Raw genomic sequence first — 26,350 nt, forward strand, 5'->3', positions numbered from 1 at the left:
TTCATGCCAGAAGTTTATCTCCATGTATTTTAAAATAGTTTTAACCATATTTGATAGTTTTCTCTCTCTCAGTCTATCTGTCTCTGTTTCTCTCTGTCACTATCTCTCTCTGTATATTTCCCTATAGTTTTTCCTCTCCTTCTTTACCTCTTTTTGCTTTTCTTAAATTATATAGAGAGGAAATTTTGTTGACATATTCTGTCCTTCCATAAGACACAGTCCCAAAGCAGGTAGTATATGGGTGGATAATTGTTTCTGTACCTTGCTAATATAGGTGATTTATAAAAAGGAAAAAGGAATGAAAAAGAAAAAGAATGAAAACAAGAAAGAAAGAAAGAGTAAGAGAAGAAGGGAAGAAAGAAAGAAAGAAAAATAGAAAAGGGGTGAGAGAGGGAGCCAAGGAGAAGAAAGGAAGGGAGAAAGACCAAATGCCAGTGGGAAATTTTAGTCATCCTTTCATTTAAAAAATGTGTCTACTTTCCCTAGTGCCCTCACTAAAGAACTTCCAGACACAAGTCAGTGCCAGTGTTTTATTTGTCTTCATTTTATGGATGTGGGAAACTCACTCTATGCTCCAATTTCATAAAGCCTTTCTGGTTCTATTTGTCTATGTCATTTAGAACATTTAATTCCTGTTACCTAAGAGAATGAAATTGCTTGAATATCTCTGTTGGATCCCAGAGACCAACAGTCATGCAAACTCAACCTCAAGTAACATTCTGCTTCTGTTCCATAAGTTATTTATCTTCAGTAGAGTTGCATGTCTTTTAGTTTGCTCATTTTTATATTTTCTTGACAACCTATATGTGGAGAAGTTGGGAAATTTCACAACTAAATGTAACATACATTTTGCTGTTAAGTGATAATTTCATCTTTCCTTCGATTTTAATATATATAATTTAGTTTTTTTAAAAAAAACACAAACTTGTTTTTCAATCTTAATATATATGATCTACTAAGGGAAAATAAAACATCATAGGCATTTTAGAATTTTATGTGCTTACATTTCCTTCTCTGTGGGATTTTATACCACTTTTGAGGATTTTTTTTCTGTTTTTGATGATTTATTTTCTTTCCCATAAACTGCCTCAAATAGAGATAATTCACTGACAAATTTTCTAGCACATTACTCAACTTTTTCTTTAATCTACCTCAAATCCAGTGGCCCACATCTCTTCATTTCAGTTTCCTACTGTGCTCACTTTACTCCTGCACTCGTATCATTAAAATGGTCATTCATTTGCCATCAAAACCCTTTTACTGATGTAACTAACTCAAACTGTCCACCCCTTTAACTCATATAACTCCCTTCTCTACTCCAAACATCTATTCATCAGCTTTCTTAGGGGCTGTCGTATTCAATAACTCCTACAATTCCACTTTTCCACACACCAAGTTTAGAGTAATTAACACACTCAAAAATTTTATTCAAATTCTGAAGTGTCTGTTATATCTACTATTTTAATTATATTTCCAATGACACTGTCTTAAAATAGAAACTCATTCCTTCTTCTTTCCCTATTGAACAATCAAGACTTCTTGCCTTAAAATATTTTCTGTCAAAATATCTTCCACAATTTTGATAAAGTGGATAAAGCCATGGAAATCCTAACAGTATTAAATGATCTTAAATTTTAACTGCTTTACTCAGATTATCTTTTTAAATCCTCTCTGTAACCCCATGTGATACACGGCATTCTTAAAACCATGTTCAAGGTGAGGAAATAAAAGTTCATAAAGAATTAAGTAACTTGCCTAAAATCATAAAGATGAAACTAATTGTTAAGGTCTTTGAGCTATCTTCTGTCACATCAACTACAAAGCTTCTCAGCCACAATAAAATATTTACACTGGTGTCCTTTGTATAATTTGATTTGTATTTATTTTAATCCTTTATTATATTCTGCTTTATAGTAAAACTATATGTGGACATGAATTCACTATCCTTTTAGACTCTAATGGATAAGGGTGGAAATCATGTCTTAATTGTTTACCCAGTGTATATTAAAATGATTTGATGTGGTTAGAGTCACTCAGTAAGAGTTAAATGATTCTTTAGCATTAAAGACATTTTGAAACCATTGTTAATTAGTAGCTTAAGTTATTTTCTAGTTTTGCACTAGTTGACTAACATTTTCCTTCATTTGGGAGAGACATTAACTTCATCATCTTGGCCTATTTTTAATTGTGTAATTATGAACTCCCTGCCTAAATCTAGCCTGAAGCTTTGGTTGTTTAAATATGTTTTGTAGCTTTCCCTAAAGGACTGTTAAACAGGCATCCCTGAATTAACCATTATTCAGTGATGGGTAAAGACATGTGCAAGGGATTATGCCTTATTCTTGTACTCACTGTAAGGATTTTTTAAAATATCTATACTTAGGAAAATTATCTAATTGCATATTCTATATCTGTTTATCAATTTATCCATCTACCTTTTTAACTTCCCTGATTAGCTAGTATCTCATCTGTCTACTAATTATCCATATGTTTGATAAATGATTGATCAATCTATGATTTACCTATCTTTCTAAAAATGAGTGTAAAAGTACATGACTATTAAAATAAAATAAATATATATAGTAATTATTTTTTCTCACTTAAGTTGAAATGGTAGGGAGCTCCCATTCCATTCATTATGAACCCAGCCCTAAAGTCATTAGAGCTTCCAGGAGTTATATTTCCTTCTAGAATATTTGATTAGAGCTCTCTTGTTTCAAGCAGTCACTGTTGATAGGCTAGCTATATAAGCCTATGTGATCCTTTTAAAAGGAAGGAAGCCTCATTAGACTGTGCTCATAGGGGGTGGGAAGTTTTACTGATACCTGAAGCCCTAGGGTCTAGGGGCCAACTTCTCCAGGTGAAATTTTTCTCTGAGATCTTTTTTCTCTACGAGATTCTGCATGGGAATAGGGTTTATGGGACTCATTGCTCAAAATATATACAAAGTTGTGGATTATTCTAAATTCTTGCTGCATACTTGAAAACCAACCATTTTTCAAGGAAGTATCTACATTTAGTCTTCCATTAACTTCCCTCTATCATTTCCAATCTGGGAAATTCTATCTATTTTTTCTTCAAAGGACTTAGAAACATAATGTTGATCTTTCCTCAGGGGAGATCAGAGTAGATGAATTGGATGCTCAGATAAACTAGCTCTTTTTTGTCTTATGTAATCATCCTCTTACATGTGTACACATTAATGTATTTATTCATATGTCATTTTGAACAAATTAATACATTCATCAATAATGTCTATCATGTAGTATGTATGTATGAGTGTTTATGTATGTATGTATATGTGTTACATATAGTATTTTGTGGATATTTAGTTGCTCTAGACAGAGAAGGAACTAAAGCACTTATCATCAAGAGAGTAAATGTATATTATAGATTACTGTATCAGAGTGGACAAAGAGAGTGAAGAAAATAAGGGAAGTGGTTATCAAGAAAAAGTGGAGGAGTCATATGATAGTTCCACTTTTAGTTCTTTGAGAAACCTTTATACTGTTTTCCACAGTGGCTGGCTACCATATAATCCAGTAATTCCATTCCTGGTACATATTTGAAAAAAACAAAACACTAAATTTGAGAAGATACATGCACCCCAATGTTCATAACAGCACTATTTACAATAGCTAAAATATGGAAGCAACCTAACTGTTCATCAGCAGATGAATGGATAAAGAAGATGTGCCATATATTTACAATGGAATACTATTCAGCCAGAAAAAAGAACAAATTTTTGCCATTTTGCAACAACTGAGTGGGCTTGGAAAGCATTATGTTAAGTGAAATAAGTCAGAGAAAGAGAAATACTCTATGATGTCACTTATATATGGAATCTAAAAAATACAACAATAATGACTATAACAAAAAAAGAAGCAGGCTCACAAATAGAGAGAACAAACTAGTAGTTACCAGTTGAGGGGGCAATATCAGAGTGAGGGAGTGGGAGGTACAAACTCTTGGGTAGGTTACAAGGATGTATTCTACAACACAGGGAATATATCCAACATTTTGTAATGATTGTAAATGGAGTGTAACCTTTAAAATTATATAAAATTAAAAACAATTTAAAAAAATCAGAGGAAGATGCTAAATGTTACAGTGGAGAGGATGGTGATTGGAATTTTGGTGATGTAGATAGCAGTTTATAAAATAGTGGCAATCAAAGCAAAACAGTAATACTAATATTACAACAAAGAGAAAAGGTGGCTCTAGCCTTGAAAAAACGATTGAGTACTTAAAAGTTGAGTTTGGGAAACCACCAGCATTGGGCAAGCATATACACATGTATTTAGTAAAAGCATCATTGCCAGTGAAATGAATATTTGGAATTGGTATATAGGAGTATCAAATCAGTCTGAGCTGGAGAGAAAAGAAACTTCAAGGCCTTTGATTTTTAAACCAAATATATAAGATTTATATGTGTGTATATGTCATATGCTTATTTGTATTACTGTTCTATTGCTGGATAAAAAAAATCTGCCACAAACTCAGCAGCTTAGCACAAATTTATCTCACTGTTTCTGTAGTTCAGAAGTCCAGGCACAACTTAACTTGGTTCTCTGCCCAGGGTGTCTCAGGCTTAAGGTAAGGTGTTGACCAGGTCTTGGGGTCTCACGTGAGCTCATTCAATTAGTTAGCAGAATTCAGTCCCTTACATCTATAAAACTCATGGCAGCTTCCATATCTTCAAGATGAACAGGAGAAAATCTCAATTATTCTTTGAATATCTTCTTTTTATTTAAGTAATCTCAGCTGATTAAATCAGACTATCTAGTTAATATCCCTTTTGATTAACTCCAAATCAAATGATTTGTCATTTTAATTACATAGTAAAATTCCTTTTGCCATGTAACATAACATAAGCATGGTGTGAGAATCACCTTATTCACAAGATCTCTGTGAATCCAAGGGAGGGAATTATGCAAGGCCTTTTCTCCAAAAGTTGGTGATCTTGCTGGCTCTTTTAGAATTCTGTCTGCCACTCTCTGATTGCCTCTTGTTGTAGACACTCTCAATGCCCCTCTCATATCTCTCAGAATTCACCATTATTCTACTACCTGCAGATAGTGTCCTACAGCAAGCACTTTTTCTGCCAGGTTTCTACCTTTAGGTCCACTTATTGGGTAGATTAGAATTCCTAGGAGTTAGCACCCTCAGTTGCTGCTCTCAGTGAATGATGAATGGGAGTTAAACTACAAATACTAACATTTCTGTGGTCCTCAAATATAAATAATCAATGTTTCATACAATCTTCCTGAATTCTTAAAGATGTTGAACACTAGATGTCCACAGAGATAACTTCATTATTAACATTACACCCTGAACAGGTTTTCTTCTCTTTCCTGTCTCATCTTTCCACTCCTCTCATGGGTTTCTTGAGATCATAGCCCAAACAATCTACTTGCCTTAAAATTCTGATTCTAGGTCTTCTTCTGAATGTAACCAACCTACTTCTGAATGTAACCAACCTACTTCAGTGAACTAAGACTTAAATTGCATTGACCACATTGAAAAATAATATATATATATGTATTTAATATACACTGTAGTATATTATATCTATGTATATACTCATATATACTTACATGAGTATACATGTATATACTCATGATTTTTCTGAACCAGCATTTTTCTTTATGTGTCCCAAATTTCTATAACACGTATTCTTTTTTTTTCCTTTGTAAACTGCTTTATTAATTTCATATTATGAAAAGAATAATTTTCCTATAACTGGATGAAATTGCCCTGATGACAGAAAGTTTTACAGAGACAAAGCAATATTCAATTAGAAACTGGTAAGTGGAAACACCAAAATGTTTACAGAAAAAGTAAATCAGAAAAACTACAAGCATGTAGAGCAGAGGCCACATTACTGACCTCAGGGATAATCTTAGGATTCAAGATATAAGGCAAAACTCATAATGATTGTCAGGTTCAGGAGTTTGGTAGCGCAAATGATGCCTCATTTGCTGCTTCTTAGTCTTTCTCCTGATTTCCATCATCTGCCCTACGTGCTTTTCTACCTCATCCCCCACTTCATTGTGATCAATATGCCTGCTGGGTATGGCCCATCGAAAATTAGGGACAAGTCGTCTAATCCGTCCCAACCTGACATTTCCTCCAGGCTTCTGGCCTCTACCCCCTCCTAAATCGCGTAATTCCTCTCCATTCTGCAAAGGGGCCTGGTCCCCACCTTCCCTTTCCTGTAGGGTATTTTCCATGTTGAGATTTTTTACTACTTGTTCCTCTTTGGACGCCATTGCTCCTGGGCCTCTCCTCGCGGTCTCCTGCCCCTCCCGATTCTTGCTGCAAGTGCGCCACCGCGACACTTCGACTCGCAGACCTGCTCCTCCCGCGCCTCTTACTTTTGGGGGCCGCCCCCGCCCCGCACTCCCGCAGGGACCGAGAAGGCAGCGAGCGACAGCTTGGTCTACCGTTAGAGCGCGGCGTGTGCCAGTCGGCGCTGTAACACGTATTCTTAATACAACTTTTTATATCAGGTTTGACTATCAATATACACCTAATTATCAAAATAAATATTCTATTTACTGAAAGTCTACACAAAACTAATATTCCCATCATATTAAATTAGTATCACACATTTCACCATTTCAATAAGCAGTACATAACGGTATTAAACAAAATGTACTTTCGCACATAAATACTTTAGTTTACATAAATTTTGCTACTAACTTTATCTTCTGCTCCTCATAGGCTAGAATTTTATTGTATCTATGTACTATTGATTAAATATTTATTCTTTTTGTAATAAATACATCAATTCATATATTTCCTTACCACATATATTCCTCCCTTACAAAAATGTATTAATTTTGTTGTTTCTTAGCATCATTTATTTATAACCTAAGATGATACACTTCTCCCATTTCTTAGTTATTGGACATCATTTATGAATCATCTTTCTGGTGATTAAAGAATTGTCTAGACAGAGTTGTTATATGAAATAATCATAACACAAATTGCATTTATAAATTGGTTATAAATTAATACTTAAGCAAGAACAGTTTGAATGGATACAAATAAAGAATATTCATCATTATCATATATTTATCAAAAACATTTGAGCATCTACAACATGTAAGACACCAAACACTACATTTTTGTTTTTCAGTTATTGGAACAATAAAGAAATCTATGTGAGAATATTTTATTGATTAGAATTACTTTTGTATGTGTAATATAGAGCACTTTCTGATATTTTGCCTTACAGATACAAGAAAAAAACTAATTATCAGGTAAAGCTATTGAATATTTGATAAAATTTTGTTATTTAGTATAAGAATACACTACTATGTTGTTGGACTATTTCCTATTTCACTTGGTAAGAAAAAATTTGGACAAGAGAATCTTACTATTTGTTTCAGAATTCAAATAAAATTAGGTTAAAACGAATATTTATAGTTACAGTACTATTAGATGATAGAATTTAATCATGCTGCTGGTTTCAAACTACCATTTTGTAGCTTAAAGTAAGAGTAGTATAGTTAGTGCATAAAAGTAAATATTTTTCATTCACATATGCAATATAGATGTATATAAATACCTATATACTATGAGTTTACACACAGTTATTACAATATTTGAAAAGTAACTTGATATTTATAAACTATCACCATTTCAAATTTCCTTGTTTGTATAATTTAGGGATATATTCTTTGCTTCTGATTCTACCATATATCATAGGTACATATAATATTTTCTTTATTTTTTAAAATGAAGATATATAAATTCTCATAATCCAGGTAAATGAGGAGATCATTGTACATTTCCTTTCAGACATGTTTTATGGAAAGCAGAGGAAGCATTAAATCTATATGTGCTGTACCATTTCTAACTCCTTTTTAGAGCACAGATTTTAGAGTTGTCTGTTCTCACTGTGTTTAATTTCTCTTGTACAATTCTGTGTTTCTCCTTTAATAACTTATTTGGAATTTTATTGATATATAATATACATACAGGAAAGTGCAGAAATCTTAAGTGTAGAGCTTGAGAAATTTTCAAAGAGTGAACAAACCTGTATAATAATCACAAAGTTCAAGAAGCAGATTGTTACGGGAGTGCCAGAGCTCTTTTATGACAGTCACTTCCTTTCCACCAAGGCAAATCATTGTCCTGACTTCTGTCCCCATGGATTAATTCTGCATATTTTTGAAGATACCAAGTAGTATGTAAATGGACATACAGTGCATATTCCTGGCTTCTTTTACTTTACACCACCTTGTTGCGTGTAGATGTAGTTAATTCATTTACTTTGTTGTTTACTATTCAACTGTATAAACATACCACACTTTCTTTACCCACTCTACTGTTGATGGATTTTTTGCTTCTTTATTTTGGGGTTTTTTTGAGATCTAGTATGAATAGTGACACTATACAAATTCTGAAATATTTGGTGTAGGATAAATATATGCTCAGATTTATTACATACTGCCTGCTTTCCAAAGTGGTTGTACTAATCTAAGCTTAACTGAGCAGTGTGTGAGAACTCTATTTGCACTGCATTCTTGCAAACACCTAATACTTACTGTCTTTCATGTTAGCAATCCTGGTGGGTTTGTAGTGGTATTACACTATGATTTTAATTTGCATTTCTTTGGTGCTTAATGAAATGGAGTGCTTTTTTTTTTAATTTTAATGGCATGTATTGTTTTCTTTCTAGTTGTACAAGGAATACATGTTCACTGCAGACAACTAGAAATACATAAATGCATAAAGTAAAAATTAACAATCACCCATAATTTCCACCCTCCAGAGATAATTATCACAAGCATTTTGATGCATTTCCCAGGGCGTGTTTTTCTTATGACTCTTAGCCATTTGGATATCCTCTTTGGTGAAATATTCTTGAAGACATTTTGTAAAATTGACAAACTGATTCTACAATTAATATGTACATTTAAGTGGCAAGATGAATCAAAGCAATCCCCACAAACTAAGAAAGAAAGGAAGAGAAAAAAAGAGAAGGGAAGGAAAAGAAAGAAAAAATAAGGATAAAAAGAAGAAAGCTAGAGATCAAGACACATTATAAACTGTACTAATTAAGATAATGTTTTACTGATAGCATAGACATACAGACCAACATTACACAACAGAGAGTACAGAAATACTATATTTATATGGTTACCTGATCTATTACAAAATCTCAGTGTAGATTAGTGACGGAAAAATGATCGTTTTTAATTAAATTGTGTTTGTTCAGTTGAGTATCAATATTAAAAAATAAATTTCAACCTCTAAATCATAAAAATATAAAAAATTAACTACAGACAGATGTATATCTAAAAATAAATATTAAAGCAATAAAATTTTTAGGAGAAAATATTACTGAATGTTTTCAAAACTTTGCAATAAGCAATGCTTTCTTAAACAGTGCACCATAGAGGAAAACAAATCAATAAATTAAACTACCTTAAAATTAAAAATTTTGTTCATGAAAACAAACCATTAAGAGATTAAAAATTAAAAAAAAATTAAAAAGCATAGTAGAAGATACTTGCAATACTTACATGTGACAAAGGATTCATATCCAGAACATATAATGAACTCCTATTAAATAATAAGTGAAAAATAGACAATCCAAAAACCAGTGGCTGCTACACATTTTAAACCTTTAAAACCAGTTTTGTTGTTTTACAAAATTATTGTTTAAAATCTCAAAGCTATTTGCAATATAGTTACTGATTTATATTAAGGACCTATTAAAGTTCTACTTGCCTATGTGAAACACATTTCAGAGAAAATTTGGATTATCCTAACATTGTCTATATGCTGCTTTACTAAAAATTATTTAATTTCCTTTGGGTCACAGTGTGATTCTAAATTCACAATGTGAAGCTCACAAGGTTCAAATCAGAACTGACTAAAACCTATGACACCCAGGCTTATAATATCAGGTTTTCAGCAAGAAACTTGAGATTTCTGCTGTATTTCTGAGAGCTGAGAGACAGCTTTTCAAAGTATCTTTTAGCTGGTCTATTAGAACTAATGTCACCAGCTGTGCTTTCTGTTCAACTCTACTCAGTACAGATAACAGAGCTCTACTCTCTCCCATGCATGTATAGGAACCTATTCAACGATAATGCTAGGGATCTTGCTTATCCTTATTATCCCCAAAACTCAGCAGCATGGCAGTAATTCCATTTTCTGAATACTCTGTCTCTCTCAAAATATTTAATCATCAATATCACTCTCATTATTCCATAAACAATAAATTCATAAAGCAGTAAAATAGTCAAGTAAAAATATTATGTAAATATAAGCAGATACATGTGACTCTCAATGTTATCCGGGCTTGGTGAGGTGCAGAATAAATGATGCAGTGGAAAAATTCTACGTTGAAATAGATTTGGCCCAATATTTTCTACCATCTAAGTATCTTAAGCAGACTTAGTGATTGTTTAGAACTTCTTTTTTTTTCCCAAACAACTCAGAAAATTACAGTTGAAAAAATAGAATTGAATTCAGAGACTTAATAAATGTTTATAATATATCCATAAGCTATCAGAATGATAATTTCAATTTTTATTAATTTGGAGATAATGACAAATCTTGGGAAAAAAGTTAGGTAGGTTAAAATAAACATAAAGTCTTGATACATTGTCAGAAAATGGATTTTCCTACTAAATAACAAAGTGCTATAACAAACACGCAACCTAAAAGCTAGTTTGAACAAAGAGTATATGCATAAAATTGTGTCAATATGATCTGTAACAGTATTTCATTAGCTGTACTATCAATAGCCATTTAAAGTCATGTTTACAGTTTAAACTCATATGTATTTTTAAGTCATATTTTGGATTATTATGTACTTTACTGAGCTTCAGGTTTGGAATATAATTTTTGATTTAACTATAAATGAACAACTAAGAATAATGGATCTAATGTTTGTTGACTTCCTACTTTGCCAAAACAGTGTGAATGCTGTGCATTAATTATTTTATTTATTTTATTATTAATACAGCTAGATCATTAGGAGTGTGATTCCTATTTCCTAGAGGAAATAAATAAGAGGCAGAGAGGTGAAGAAATTACCCTATACTGTATTACTCAGTTAGTAAGCAGCAAGGTTGATATTTATGCTCAGCTAAGGTAAATTTCAAAACCTGTGGTATTTCCTTTACCAAACACAATAGAGTCAAGTCTTTAGAAGACAATCATTTGGTTGCTTAACAGGAGTGATTTGGGATAGAGCATAACAAATAATGTAAAATACTTAAAAGTGTTATAAAATGTTGCAAGCTACCTTTCTCTCTGGTTGATCTACATCTTGAATTAACACATTGTTGTACTTTGCCCATTGTTTTTGACTCAAACTGGAAATAAAAAATGGAAAGTTTGACATATTTATTTGTAACTAGATAAAGGGAAGAATATTTTCCCTAAATAATTATACTCTTTAAGTAAAATCATTAAGAAAGAAATTATGAGTGCATAAAACTCTAAAAGTTTAACAGAACTTCACATTCTGACTGTCACACAAAAATAGAAAGAAAACCTTTAGAATCTATGTGGGCTTCTTATCACAACACACTGCTTGGCAAGTGTCATTAATACAAAAATTCATACATATTAACAATCCTTCTGTATTTAGAACTCTGTATTCCATGTTTACATGGATAGACATATGGGTCATTAGGTTGAACTTTAAAAAATACATTAATCTTGCAATATTTATGTCTTTATTGAAAATTATTTTGTTTTTATTGTGTGTACTTCATTCTATTCCTGATATTTCTCTTTCCAAATATATAACAATTTTGTCTTTCTAAATTAACAAAACATCTATTTCTGATTAAAACTAAAGTCAAAAGTTTGGCTTAATTATCCAAATAATTAAAGACTATTTTATTATTAGAGGAGGATTGATAGTCTTAGTCATAATATTTCATTTTTTAAAACTAATCTACTCCATCTCTAGAATCTACAAATACATACACAATTTTACTATAAGGATGACATGTGAACTAATGCAGAGTCCACCATGGTCTACTAGATGCCTGACTGATTTTCAAGGGAATATGAATTAATATTTATTTAGTAACAATGTAATGTTCGTTACTAAGCTTTAGCTTCTTCACTTTATTTAATACACTGAAAGCCCTATGAGACATGTGCTATTTTATTGTTGCTGTTTGTAGCCATTTATTCAATTAGCAGTTACCACCTTAATTAGATAAACAGAAAATAGTAAATTAAAGCACTCTAAAAAAAAAAAAACCCGAAATCAGTGAACAAGTGTGGTCTTATTCATCCTTTGTTTCTTAGTAATTTCATCAGTCATCTAATAAGGTGAAAACCCAGGAGAAGACTGTTAATAAATCAAGTCAGTGGACTATTATAATAATTGATAATAAAGTCTTAATATATTCATTTTTGGAACATGGTAAGCCTATAATCTAGTCTTTAATTTATTTCCAAGTGTATTCAAGAATACATTCTTTCTATATCACAAACATACACACATACAAAAGGGACATGCTTTTCTCTTACATTTCAATTACTACCAGTGGTCTAGAATTTCTTTTTTTGTTGTTGTTGTTGTTTTTTTGTGGTACACGGGCCTCTCACTGTTGTGGCCTCTCCTGTTGCGGAGCACAGGCTCCGGACGCACAGGCTCAGTGGCCATGGCTCACAGTCCTAGCCACTCCACGGCATGTGGGATCTTCCCAGACCGGGGCACGAACCCGTGTCCCCTGCATCGGCAGGCGGACTCTCAACCACTGCACGACCAGGGAAGCCCCTAGAATTTTATATAAGATAATAAGTATCTTTTACTGGGATACATATCCTAAAAAAACATATTTGTCACCATCTAGCCAGAAAGATGTACATTTAAAGCCTTTAAAAAAAATCAACTGATACAATCTATCAAGATATGGGAATAGCAAGAACTATAATCAGTGGTTTAATAAGTCTAATTATTATAACATTAAAAGATAGCTTTTAGAAGAAATTGATATACTAGATTTATATGTAATTCAAAAGGACAAGAATGGCCAATTATATTCTCAAGAAGGACAAAAGTTAAGAATCCATAAGATATCAAAGATCAAAATTGATACATGAAGTATCAAAGAAAGATCAATCCATGAGGTGTCAAAGTTATCAAGATCTATATAGAGATAAATAAAACAAAATGGTATTGTTACAAAGTTGGAAATAATGGATCATTGGAACCAAATAAAGTTAAGAAATGACCCTAATTGGTCATTGCCTGATATATAACAAAATGACACTGTGATGCATTAGGAAAATAATGGTATGTTCAATAAGAATGCTGGGTCTATTGAATATTTTATGAGAAAAAAAATTTTATCTTAAGTTATAAACAAAAATTGCATTCTGATATGTTGCACATCTAACTGTAAACTGCAAACAATAAAGTTGTTAAAAGAAAAAAATTAGAGGCTATCATTATTTTCTATGGTAGGTAAAGAAATACTAAGCAAAAAAGCACTGACCCTAAGTAAGAAATTAATAAGTTGGGCATTAAAATTAAGGGTTTTGCTCTACAAAATACAGTAATAGAGAGAAAAACAAACACAGAATGGAAGAAAATATTTGCAAAGTATATACCTGGATAAAAAATAATGTTTCCAGGGTGTGTGTGGGTGTGTGTGTGTGTGTGTGTGTGTGTGTAAAATTTACAAATTAATAATAAAATGAAAGTCAAAGAAATAGACAATGAATAAAAACTGTAACAAGCACTTCATATAAGATGTTCTGCATTAGCTAAAAACATATTAAAAGTTGTTTAAAAATGACTAGTTGTTTAGGTAAATGTCAGTTAAAACCATAAGACACTATTTCACCAATTAAAAATGTTAGACAATCCCAAGATTTGGAAGAGATGTGGAGAAACCTGAATGCCCAATCTCTCTCTGGAAGCAGGAGTGTAAATTGAATGGTACAAAGGTTTTGCCTTTTCTTTTGAAAATGAACTTAACTCCATGATCGAATAATTTCACTCATGTGTATACCCAACAAAGATGGCTATGCATTTTCTCTAGAAGACATGTACAGTGATAGCCATTCCAGAACCTTTCTTTACAGCCAAAAACTAGAAATAAAACAAATTTTTTATCAGCTGATTGAATAAAGTAGTTTATTTCTACAACGTGATACTGAAGTATTGAGAATTAACAAATTACTACTATACAAAAATACAGGATGAATCTCATAAACACATTAAGTTTAAAAAAAAGATGAAAGATACACATAAAAGAACAAATTTTATATAACCTTCATCATATAGAGTTCAAAAAAAGGCAAAAAAAATTAAGTTTTGGATCTCTGGATAGTTTATCCTCAGGGTTAGTGAATGGAAAGTGGTGAGAGGGATCCTTCTGGGGTTCTGGTAATTCTCTAATTGTTTATCTATGTGCTGTTACAGATATGTTCACGCTGAAGAATTTAACTGATTTATACATTATACATACATATACATTATACATACATACTTATACATACATATTAAGATCTGTGTACTTTTATTCTCTGCATATTATATTCCTATAAAAAGTTAATAAAAATGTTATTATTAAGGTATAAAGATACATCTGAAGGCCTGAAACTTGGGCTTGCTAAGGGGATGGTATGCCATGTCAATTTCTCCATTTTATAGTAAGTACTAAATGTTCTAAGGTTATTACCAGTTATTTGCCCCTGATGAGAAAGCAGGAAATTAGCCAGAGTATTCAGAAATATTGGACAAGCAATTGTAAAGGAGATGTCTCTGAAGAACTGACAGGACACTCTGATCTGCAGGTTTTCTTTGCTGTAGAGCACCTTGTTAAAAACTTCAAAGTCAGGAAACTGTGTACTTCTGATTGCAGTCGCTACCATGTCCTTAGGTCTGTTGGAATAAGTTAGTTACATTACCATCAGCATTTGCAACTTCATACAAGGATGGTTTGAATATATTGCAATGGAATAGCATTATAAACTTTATAAAAGCACATAACATGCAGTATAAAATGAATCTTAAGATGTAAAATTAAAATATGTAATTTATTCAGGAAAGACGTATTTGCGAACAAGCTTGACTGCTTTGAGTGGTAGCAGACTTACCTCTTTGTTTTGCAACATGTGTCTCGGGTTCGTGCCCCAGTCCGGGAAGATCCCACAGGCTGCGGAGCGGCTAGGCCCGTGAGCCATGGCCCTGAGCCTGCGCATCCGGAGCCTGTGCTCCACAATGGGAGAGGCCACAACAGTGAGAGCCCTGCGTACCACAAAAAACAAACAAACAAACAAACAAACAAAAACATGTGTCTAAGAAATGTATCTATTTAGAAGCACTTAATCCTCTTAATTCTAATTCTATATAAAATAAAGTAACTTTAAAAAGTTACTATAATTAGTAACTCCTTGCGTGGAGACACAGAGGAAAAAGCCTGTTCCTGCACTCCGCCCTGTAGTCAAAGTCTAATTCAGAACTTCCATATGCTGGGTGGGACAGATTATATTGGCTATTAGTTAAAATCAGGTAAATCTGTTACATTATACTGTAATCTGGACATAGATTATTCATAGGTTGGTTCTAATCATAGACTGTGGATAATAAGAAAGGATTCATTCCTCCAAGTTAGAAGCTTTCAAGAGCCCACTTGCTTGTTTGTGCTCCAGGCCAAGGAGCCTGCAATTTACAATAGAACTCTCCAGTGGACAGGAGGGTAAGCTATAACCACTAAGGAACTGTGCCAGTCATAACAGTTGAAGATGAGAAAAAGAGAAAGTGATATGTGTGCTGTCTAAGAAAATTTGAGATGCTTTTGTGTACATTTAGTATCAGAAAAGTGTCATAAAAAATAACTTAAGATATGATTCACTGAAAAATTGACACAATGGACAGGATTATTACAGGTCCTGAGAGGGGTTGAGGCCTTACCAAGAGACTTCCATTATTGATAGGATGGACTGAAAAAACTCTTGTATGCACACATGATATTTTCTACAGGATTTTTAAATTATACCTATTAGGATGCATTTGTTAATAAAAGTGCAATTATCTCAGAGTGAACTGACCAATTGATGTTTTCTTTAGAGCATTACCCTTCCCTTAGGACAATCTTCCTATCTAATGTTTTCAGTTGCCTCTGTCATTTCCAAAACATGATGCTTCATCCAAAGCAAACTAAATCGTCTTTGAGTCTACCTTGTGCTGTTCTTTATCTAAAGAGATAACACGTGATGAGTTGAAAAAAAAAATGGTGCTAATGAATAAGCATCTTGTTTTTCAGTCTCTGGACAATGTTAATAGCAGTTTGAAAGAAGAGCAACCTGAAGAATCTCAACACTAAATTAAACACATAGGCAAGACCAGATGCTGCGACAAAGACAAAACTTGACAGGAAAGCTCAGGTGCTTCCAAAAGGAGTCCAGCTGTTGCAGTGCCAATACCTCAACATGTCTGATGACAGGCTAGGTAAGAAAGGAAAGTGAAAGGAGAAATTCACATGTAGACTCAGAAAAAGTTCAGTAATATCCCTTTCCTTGTATTCATTGGAAGCCAAAAGCAACTTCTCCTCCTTGTGGATTCTAACATACAAATGGGCTTTATGGGCTGTGCTTTCTCTTTAGGTGTATTCAAAGTAAATGCATTTCCTGGAAGGTGGTTTTTGTTCATATTCAGTATCACTGGGTTGCACTTTAAAATGTAATAATTCAAGAATTACTTTTGCCAAATTCAGAGACTTAAGCCTTACACTATTTCTACTGGTTATTTTAAATCATAAAATTCACTTAATGTGTCTGGATTTTCTCATCTATAAATCCATGATCCTCGTACATTTGGAAATCAGGAGCCCCTCAAAGAATGTTAATACAGGATACTGGCATACATTTCCAACTTTTATTTTATAGATAAGAGCATTTTAAAACCAACCAATATCTGAGACTATTAGTTTAGGCTCCCACTCACCTCTTAATTTTTTATATTATACCTAGCTCAGGCTTAAAACCAAAAAGAAAGTTACCACAAAACAAGTCATTTTTACCAACAGCTCTCAACTCAGACTTACAGAAATTCCCTTAGATTTTTTTCATCTCCTAACTAGTAACACAGATTTACCATGAAAACCCTCCACCTCCCTTTATTTTGTTGTTGCTATACTGGAGTAGAGATCTGACAAGGGAAGTACCTTCAATATTAAATGAAAGTACTCTTTCACATTTTAAAGTTGGTCTTCAAATATACTTAGGGTGAAATGAACTGAGACAAAGGAAATTATTAGGAACCTTAATTAGGAATTTGAAAATATAAAAATGAATCATATTTATATTATATTATGATTTTATTTTGTTTTATAGAATAATAAAATTATAAGTCTATGCAGCAAGTATAGCTACATGTAGTAGCTACTGCAAGCTAGGCATGGTTGCTAACCAGAAAATGTACTACAGTAACAAGTTGTCAGGCTGTTTTGTTTTTTTTTAAAATAAATTTATTTATTTATTTATTTATGGCTGTGTTGGGTCTTCGTTGCTGCTCATGGACTTTCTCTAGTTACAGAGAGCAGGGACTACTCTTCATTTCAGTGGCTTCTTTTGCTGCAGAGCATGGGCTCTAGGTGTGCAGGCTTCAGCAGTTGTGGCTCCCGGGCTCTAGAGAGCGGGCTCAGTTGTTGTGGCACACGGGCTTAGGTGATCTGCAGCATGTGGGATCCTCCTGAGCCAGGGATCGAACCCATGTCCCCTGAATTGGCAGGCAGACTCTTAACCACTGCACCGCCAGGGAAGTCCCCAGGCTGGGGTTTTGAAATAAAGATAGTTCTATTTTCAAAAATTATGCTTCTAAGTAAATGGTTTAAGTCTCTTAGATGTATATAGTTCTAACATATTTCTATTATACCCATGTATTTTGGGAGCATTAAATGAAATCAAAGTTGTTTTAAAAAATGGCTGTACAATCAATCAAACTTACAAAATTTAAAATTGATGTTTGCTTCCTCAGTTACAATGCATGATAAAATGATTTTATAGCCTCACTTCATATGTGAGTCTATTAAAGTCCATTGTTTATATTGAATTTCCTAACTAGATTGCAAGCTTTAGGAGGTCAGGAGAAACTGACACTTTCATGAATTTATACTAAATTTCTATTTATAGTCACATAGTAGGTATTCAGAAATTTTTTGTTGGTTAAATGACCTTTTAATGTTAATCTTTAAACCTTGAAACTGTTTTGATTTTTCAGTGATTTCTTCACTTTATATTCCTTTTCCCTCTCCCTGCTATATTATCAACTCAAACACATGTCATACTTCATGTTTCCAAATATAGTTTTCTTGTGTGTTTTTTTTTTGTCTATCATCCTGTCTCTTTTGAGGACAATTTTAAATCACACAGTAATTTAATGGAAAAGTTCAGAATATTTTTGATGGTAATCCCTCCCTAGGTGATGTATACAAATTTTTAAACAACCATCTATAAAATGGTTATGAACACATATTCTTGATAAACCAGCAGGAAGCAAATGTATACATTTTTGAATTGTAATGCAATAAGAAGTAGAATGGAAGGATTTAACAGTATTCTTCAAAATGTTTCACGGGCACTTTGCCAAAACGCTTAAGCAAATGGCTTTTTGTATCCTTTTCTACTGAGTCAATATTAGTAATTTTCATAAAAGCATCTTACACAGTCAAGAGAGTCATGAAAGCATTTTTGCCATGAACAGAATGAGCTTATGTAGAATATTGATTCTTCATGTCAAACACAGCTGGAGTGTTTCGCCAGTAATTCCAGATCTGACATATAAAATAGCCTCACTATTCCTCATACCTACTGAATTAGAATAAGTTTGGTTAAGAGGTACCTTAAAGAGATGCTGCTTGAAAGCTGGGTCCATGTAGCACCAAGGGAGATGGAAAGGGTGTTATTAGTCATCTTCTAAAATACCCTGCTGAAGACAATCAAAGCTGTTTTCCTTTCCTGATGCTTTACTGGGACCAATAATCCTCTTCTGATGAGCCAGGTCACTGTTCCTTTCCCTTGGTCTCACTGCAGATGACTGCAGAGCACACCATTCTCTGTGAAGGGATTAGGCATCTGTTACAAACAGATGGGCTACCCCAAGTAACACATAACAGGTAATAGCAAAGCAGAAAGGATATTCCCAATTCTCAGGGTTGATTTAGTTGGATGCTCCTCTTCTGAATACATTGCTTACTTTTGTGGGAGTTTACTGCACTTCAGAAAACTGTCAAGAATCTAAGGACATTTTAGTGGTTCTTAATGCTTTGAGGTGTGCATTAGGGGTTTTTGATTTCTGGCTTATAGTTTGTCTTCAGGTTCCTTAATGTTTGCTATATGATAATCGTTAACCAACTCACTTACAATTTTGTTTTCATCAGCCACTTACACCTTCAGAATTTCAAGGCTTATTTTTTCCTTCAGACTTACAGATAATATGGAAGTGAGGCATTCCTATGCTTTGTTCTCTGGGATTTTCAGGACCTAGGTTGTATATTTATATAATTTCTTCTCTTTATAATTAAAATATTGACATCACACTTTTCATTCAAAACAATTAAATGAATTGCCAAGTTGTATTTATAAATATCTCCCACTGAAAATAAAAACTATATATGAAATGTCAAATATATAATTTATATCAGGGGTTTTAGAGTTAACAAAGTAACAAATTTATAATTAAGGAGTTCACTTTTTACTTCTGTATTAATAAAATGCAGAACTGAGTTTGGTATAAAAGCAGAAATATATGAGTGGCCTTCTTTATATTATCTACAAAAGCACTTCCCAAAGATTTTAAAGTGTATGAGCTTGGAAGAAAAAAACAAAAAACTGATATGCACTTTTCTCTGGCCTTCAAAGTTTAGGATCATCTGTTACCACTGATAAAATACAGCATGGTGACTAGCAATGGATTATCCCAATTCCTTCCACATTATCCTGTTTTGTTTTTACTGAATATTTACCACCATTTAAAGTCATGTGAAAATAAAATTTCAGTGTGGGAAGGAAAAGAGCATAGATATAAGGCAACATTTTCTGTGGCTGCCAAATTCTATATTCCCAATAGCAAGTCATTCTTGAGGGAGAAGTAGAAGATTAGTTGCATTCATGTTACCATATGACAAACTGTCACTTTATGAGAAACAGAAGGTATTATTTTGAATCCACAATTCCATATATATTTCATGTGCTGACCTTAGAAAAACATGTACAGTTTGTCATTTCCATGACATTGTAGAAACAAATCTACACCCAGTTGAATAGATTTAGACTTGTGAATTGTGTTTCATAAAACTTGTGAAAAGGAAAAAGCTGTGACATATGTAGCTACAGAGAAGCATACACATTTTATTAATCTTTAACACTGAACACTTTGGACTCTGTTAACTAAGATATGATTCCTAAGTGATAAGTATACTAAACTTATTACATAAAGTTTATGATAGTAAATGAAAGCCTACATTTTCTTTTTTTAATTTATTTTTTTATTGAAGTATAGTTGATTTACAATGTTGTGTTAGTTTCAGGTGTACAGCAAAATGATTCAGTTATACATACATACGTATATATGTTTGTATATATGAATTAGTTTACAGATTATTTTCCCATGTAAGTTATTAAAAAATATTGAATACAGATCCCTGTGCTATACAGTAGGCTCTTGTTTATTTTATATATAGTAGTGTGTATATGTTACCACCAAATTCCTAACTTATCCCTCCCCCCACCTTTCCCCTTTGGTGTCCATAATTTTGTTTTCAATATCTGTAAGTCTGTTTCTGTTTTGTAAATAAGTTCATTTGTAATTAGAGTGCATTTTTTAATTAGATTCCACATACAAGTGGTATCATATGATATTTGTCTTTCTCTGTCTGACTTCACTTAATATCATAATCATAATAGGAATCATTATTCACTATTCTCCCATTCTTCACAGCTGTCTATTAGTTAACTGGGAATAAACCCTAAGATCAGTTCTCTTACCTCCAGAAATTTCCCAGTGGCTGTCTGGCTGCTAAAGAGACCCAGACTCTCTGCTTTCTTTGATATAGTGTGAAGTGGAAGACGCAGACTCAAGGTTTCTGTCTTCCCCTCTGGGGTGGAGTTAGATATTCATCAGAAGGAGTGAAGCTCTTTATCAGGAGCCTGTGCTTTGCCCAGGTAGTGAAAGACCAAGGGGTGCTCAGGGTTCGGAATGGACTGACGAACAACTTACTGAAGATAGTTCCATACTTTGGAGTTAGGGTTAGCACCTTTGATTTCTGGAAGAGAATCTGCCTTTATCAAAATTATTTACATGGTGTCTCCTCTGAGCTATAAATTAACCCCAAGGGGTAGGTCAGAGTTTCCACTATAGGAATTACAAGAAGAATTTAAAGAAGTTCTTTAAAACTGGAAAACATCTGTAAAAATGTAATTTTGTAAAACTGAGTGGAATTAAAAATCCACTGACTAAAGGTGTGTTAGATCATAGATAAATTTAACCTTACAGTTGTACTTATCCACAGAGGACAAGAGATTGGATGCTCCTGTCTACTGCCCTTGGAAATGAGAAGGTTCCACCTTCTCTGATCTCCAGCCTAATGTCCCAGCAAACACCTGCACCTTGGGAAGGTTTCACAACACTACTATCTCATGATGGTACCCAGATAGATTTTATAACAAATGCCTGAAATGCTTATTAGTAATTAAACATATAATGTGCTTTATGGATATAAACCAGACACCAATATAAAAACATTGCCATGACACCTAAAAGCAGCATGTGGTTGAAGTAGAATAGCATATAGCATTCCATACTTTACCATATGCACATGGTGGCAACTGATGCAAACCTTGAACTAACCGACATGAGTCTTGTTTTATACAACTTGACCCAAGGTTTCCCAATAAAATTGTTCTTGATCTCATATCCTTTCTTGACTTCTGAGTGCACATAACAGTGTGTAAATTATGTTCTATTAGAAACTAAGTGAAAAAATTTAACACTTAAAATTTCCAAGTCATTTTTTATCTAGATTTAAAGAACCGCAGACTTAGATTTTTGCATTTCAGGAAAGCAGCTTTTATTATGACGGGTTAATTATGCCCCCAAGACCATCTTCTGATTGATTTGCACTCATCAGTTATCAAATGACCTAATTTCTCTGCATTTTTAACTTGCTTTGTGTCTTACTCTGAAAATACATTATTTAGAGAACTTAAAATATTCTCACAATTTGTCCAGGTAGCCTACAATGCGTCAGGTGAAACTTCTGACACATAAACAAACAAACAAAAAAAGTAACTGACCAAAACATTTTCAGATCATCATTAGTAGAAACTTTTAATCAAATTTCAGGTTTTTCCCCACCTTGGAATTCTAAATAGTTTATAAAACTCTACTTTTCAAATGGTGGTTATCTGTGTACTTTGAAAGTATCAATAGAAAATATCCAATTATCAATTTTGACCATTTTCCTAAAATATGAGGGTTTGCACACTTGATTAAAGGTTTTGATATGTTGAAACTATGTTTTCCTGTTAAACTTATTTTAGAAAGGGTTAAAAATCTTCCTCTCACATTCATGAAAGTATTAATAAATACAGAAATAGCCAATAAGTACATGAAAATGTTTTCAATAACAGTAGTCATCAGTAGATAAATGTAGAGTGGGATACCATTTCACAAACTCTAGAATGGTTAAAATAAAAAAAACCCTGACATTACCAGATGTTGGCAAGGATGAAAACAAGTTGAATATTTGTATATTCTTAGAGGGAACATAAAATAATAAAACCATCTTGGAGGACTTTTTCGTGATTTCTAAAAAACTTAAACATATATCTGGCCAATGATTTTGCAATTTTATTGTAAATGTTTTCCAAGAGAAATAAAACATATGCCAACAAGAATGCCTATAGTAGCCTTATTCATAATAGTACAAAAAGAAAAAGAAAAAATCCATCAACAAAATATTAGATAAATACATAGTTTGGTATATTCATATAATAATAATACAAGAGAATGAACTACTGATATATGACAGCAACATGGATTAATCTCAAAATTACTATATCAGATTAAAGGAGACAGACAAAAAATAATGCATCCTATCCAATTCCATTTTTGACTTCTTACCCCCAACCAAGTAGTTACCTCTTGGATTAGAAGTGTGTAAAATGGAGTACAATGGAAATATCTGGGTGATGAAAATGCAATAAATATTTTACTGAGTGGTAGTTTCATGGATTTATAAGAATTCTCAAAACTCATCAAGTTGAACACTTAAGATCTGTACAAGTGATACAATTATCACTCAGTGTAAAAAAAGTCCATAGCAGAGTAAACATTTCCTATGTTTTTATTTTAATGCTATATTAGAGTCCAGAGCATGATTTAATATCTCTAGGAAGAGAGGTAAAAATGATAACTTCCTTGGACCCTTAAGTACAAAGGGATGACTTTATTAAAACAGATAAAGTACAGAGATAGATGTCAGTGCTCTGCACTTGTCCAGATGAACATCATCTACTTCAAGACTTTGGTATGTTACACTATTGCTCTGGAGATTATGCTTGTCAATTTTGCATTCATAAGAAAAACTTAAAACTCAAGTATCACTTTCCTGAGTTAATCTGTGCCTTATGACGTGCTTGATTTTATTATTCAGGATTCTATTAATTTTTTCAAGTATGCCCCGAATAAATAGCCAGAGTAAGCTTGTTGCACCAAAAAGAAAAAATATAGGTATATAAAAATGTTGTCCCTTTCATTTAGCATTTTAATTAGAACAGGAAGAAAACAAGAGGTTAGCTTAATTCAGGAAAAGTCCACAGAGACATCAAGGAATTTATGCCTCTTTCCGGATGCTGTTATATTATTGGACAGGCAGGCAAGAGCCTCGGCACAGGCAGAAGCAGCTCCCAAATGTGACCGGCGAGGCATGTTATATCTTAAACAATAATCCTGCCCTGCTGTTGAAAAGCCTCCCAAATGTCGCCAGCAGGGAACATTAGATTTTAAATAACAACCATGCCTCTCCATTTAGAAAATAAATCAGTATTTAAAATAAACCTGTCCATGCAAGTACCCTGTGATTAAAATTAAGTGAAATTAAGTATAGTGTGATTGGATTTTTTTTTTTGGCAGTTTGTACAAAATATCAATTGCTGGTGTAACCAGGCTAAATGTACTTTCTTGAGACATCATGCATGCAAGAAGTGTTCTGGCCACTAGCTACCCTAAGGCTTTTTAATTCTACAGTACTTGCTGATTTGGACTGAAAATGTTATGCAGGTTGGTTATATTGAATAAAAGACTCATTTGCATATAATTATTGATTGTTTCTTGCTCATTTTAAGCTAAATACAGAGATTTTCCAGGAGTTCACTGCTTAAATCTATGCATTTTTATTGTGTATATAATGTTTATAACAATACCTTCAATTTATATGAACCCCTTCTGAGAAGCTCAAACTTACTAATCCATGATCAGCAGTATTTTCCCTTTTCAAAGGGATAGTGATCTATAATGAGTATATGAAAAGTATATTTGAATAATCTCAAATCAATGGGGGTATAATTAGAGCCCTTTCCCAAACAGCTGATTTGGGAAGGCCACATTGCTTATGTGCTGTACTTTGCATAAGAGGTTTATGTAGCTCATGTAAAGTTGTAATTTTAAACATAAGAAGATCCAAGAGCCTCCAGAGACAGTTGTGCCAGAGTTCACATCTAGTAGCCATATACCCAGGAACTCTAAAGAGTCATGGACTCCACTCACCTAAAATACTACAAAGTAGTAGTAGGAGTTGGGGACTGTTGGAGACACCATATATTTGCATGTCTAAATGTTGTCCATCTGATCCTGTCTGAGGATAAAGTCACTGTGTCCATCATAGAAGACACCCAATTAAAACTCTCCTCACAAAGGGGTAACATTACCCCATAATAAATCTGAAGAATAAGACTGAAGCCCAACAAAGATAATTTTGATCTGTGACATGGCAATGAAGGAGTCACATATAGGCAGAACAGTCCAGAGGGGATTCTGAATGGCTAACAGACACTAAGGTGAACTAGACAACAGAGACTTGGTGTCTGGTTAGAAAAACTCAGCTAGTAATGGGAAATGCAACAGGTGTAAGAAACAGGCTTAGCTCACTCGGCACATTTATCAGAATTGGCCTGATTAGTTAATGTTCTCTGTACTGGTTTTGAGTTTCCAAAGCACTGATTGTCTTTTTCCCTATTGTGATATAATGCTTCAGCTCTTCTGTCTCAACCCTTCACAATCTCATTGATAAGCAGGGCCATGTGAAATTCATAAGTAGCCAAGAAGTCTTTCTAAAGAAGACTGTGAATAAGAATAATGTCTAAATACCTGGCCCTGCTAATATAGCTGACCTGTTAAATTAGTGAATACTCTAAAATATGATACCTATAATACCTCGTTATTCTTAAAATCAACATGGATACTGCCAAACATTATGAAGAGGAAAAGAGATAATTACCATGCATATTTAAAATGTACTGTAAAAATAATCTGATAAATATATTTCTCTCCCTTCTAAATTATTTGGTGCTGTGCAGATTCCCTCTATTAGAAAGGCAATTATTTTTATCATGATTTGGCAGTATAAATGAAAGTTAACCTACAATGGAAAAAGTAGGAATCTTCAGATTTCTGTAATTCCTCTTTAATTCTGCATATTCTCATGCGTGTATATTTATACAAAAATGATATACATATATTTCAATTATTTAAGATGTATAAAATAAAATATATAAAACAGAAATTTAGAATTATAAATATATCACTTTATTAATGGGAAATTTTGTCTTCACCAAAATAATATTATTATTTATTAATTATTAAAATGTTGTAATTGAGTGTTTTATTATTTTCAAAAATACGGATCTGTGTTAGTTTTGTTCTGATATTTGATTTTAATATCTATAATTACTGGAAAAGATATCTCACAAATATAGCTAACTTCAACTGATACAAGCTTTACAAACTACAATACTCATGTTACCTTTCAATAATTATACGTAGTGTGTGTATGTGATTCAGCAATAACTTGCCTATGAATGACGTGCTTGTCATTTCACTGGTGGTTCTGCCTTTAAAACCTTATGACAGAATCCTTTATTGCTTATAGGTTTGTTTTATAGTCTTTTTATTTTTCCTGAATGCCAGTCAAAGCAGTAACACTATTAATAGCGTCACTGTTTTAGTTTTTCCTTAAAATCTAGTTTTCATTAAAAAAAAGTGCTTTTCAATTGAACATACACTTTCCCAAGCATATCCTTTCCTTGAGAAGGACATGAAAAAAGTATATTTCATTATTAAAAAACC

At 33.0% G+C, this 26,350-nt stretch overlaps 1 protein-coding gene across 1 annotated transcript; it reads right to left on the bottom strand.

Annotated features, from left to right (window-relative positions):
* Window positions 1-5,675: 5,675 nt before the first annotated feature.
* LOC111164962 (protein BEX4-like) lies at window positions 5,676-6,655 on the bottom strand. The gene has a single exon (XM_022555047.3). The coding sequence runs from the start codon at window positions 6,270-6,272 to the stop codon at window positions 5,910-5,912; it is 363 nt and encodes a 120-aa protein (XP_022410755.2). The 5' UTR covers window positions 6,273-6,655; the 3' UTR covers window positions 5,676-5,909.
* Between the last annotated feature and the right edge of the window lie 19,695 nt (window positions 6,656-26,350).

The sequence above is a fragment of the Delphinapterus leucas genome, chromosome 17, assembly GCF_059928025.1.
Source record: "Delphinapterus leucas isolate spDelLeu-1000000601 "Yukka" chromosome 17, BTC_Dleu_Yukka2, whole genome shotgun sequence".
NCBI lineage: Eukaryota > Metazoa > Chordata > Mammalia > Artiodactyla > Monodontidae > Delphinapterus > Delphinapterus leucas.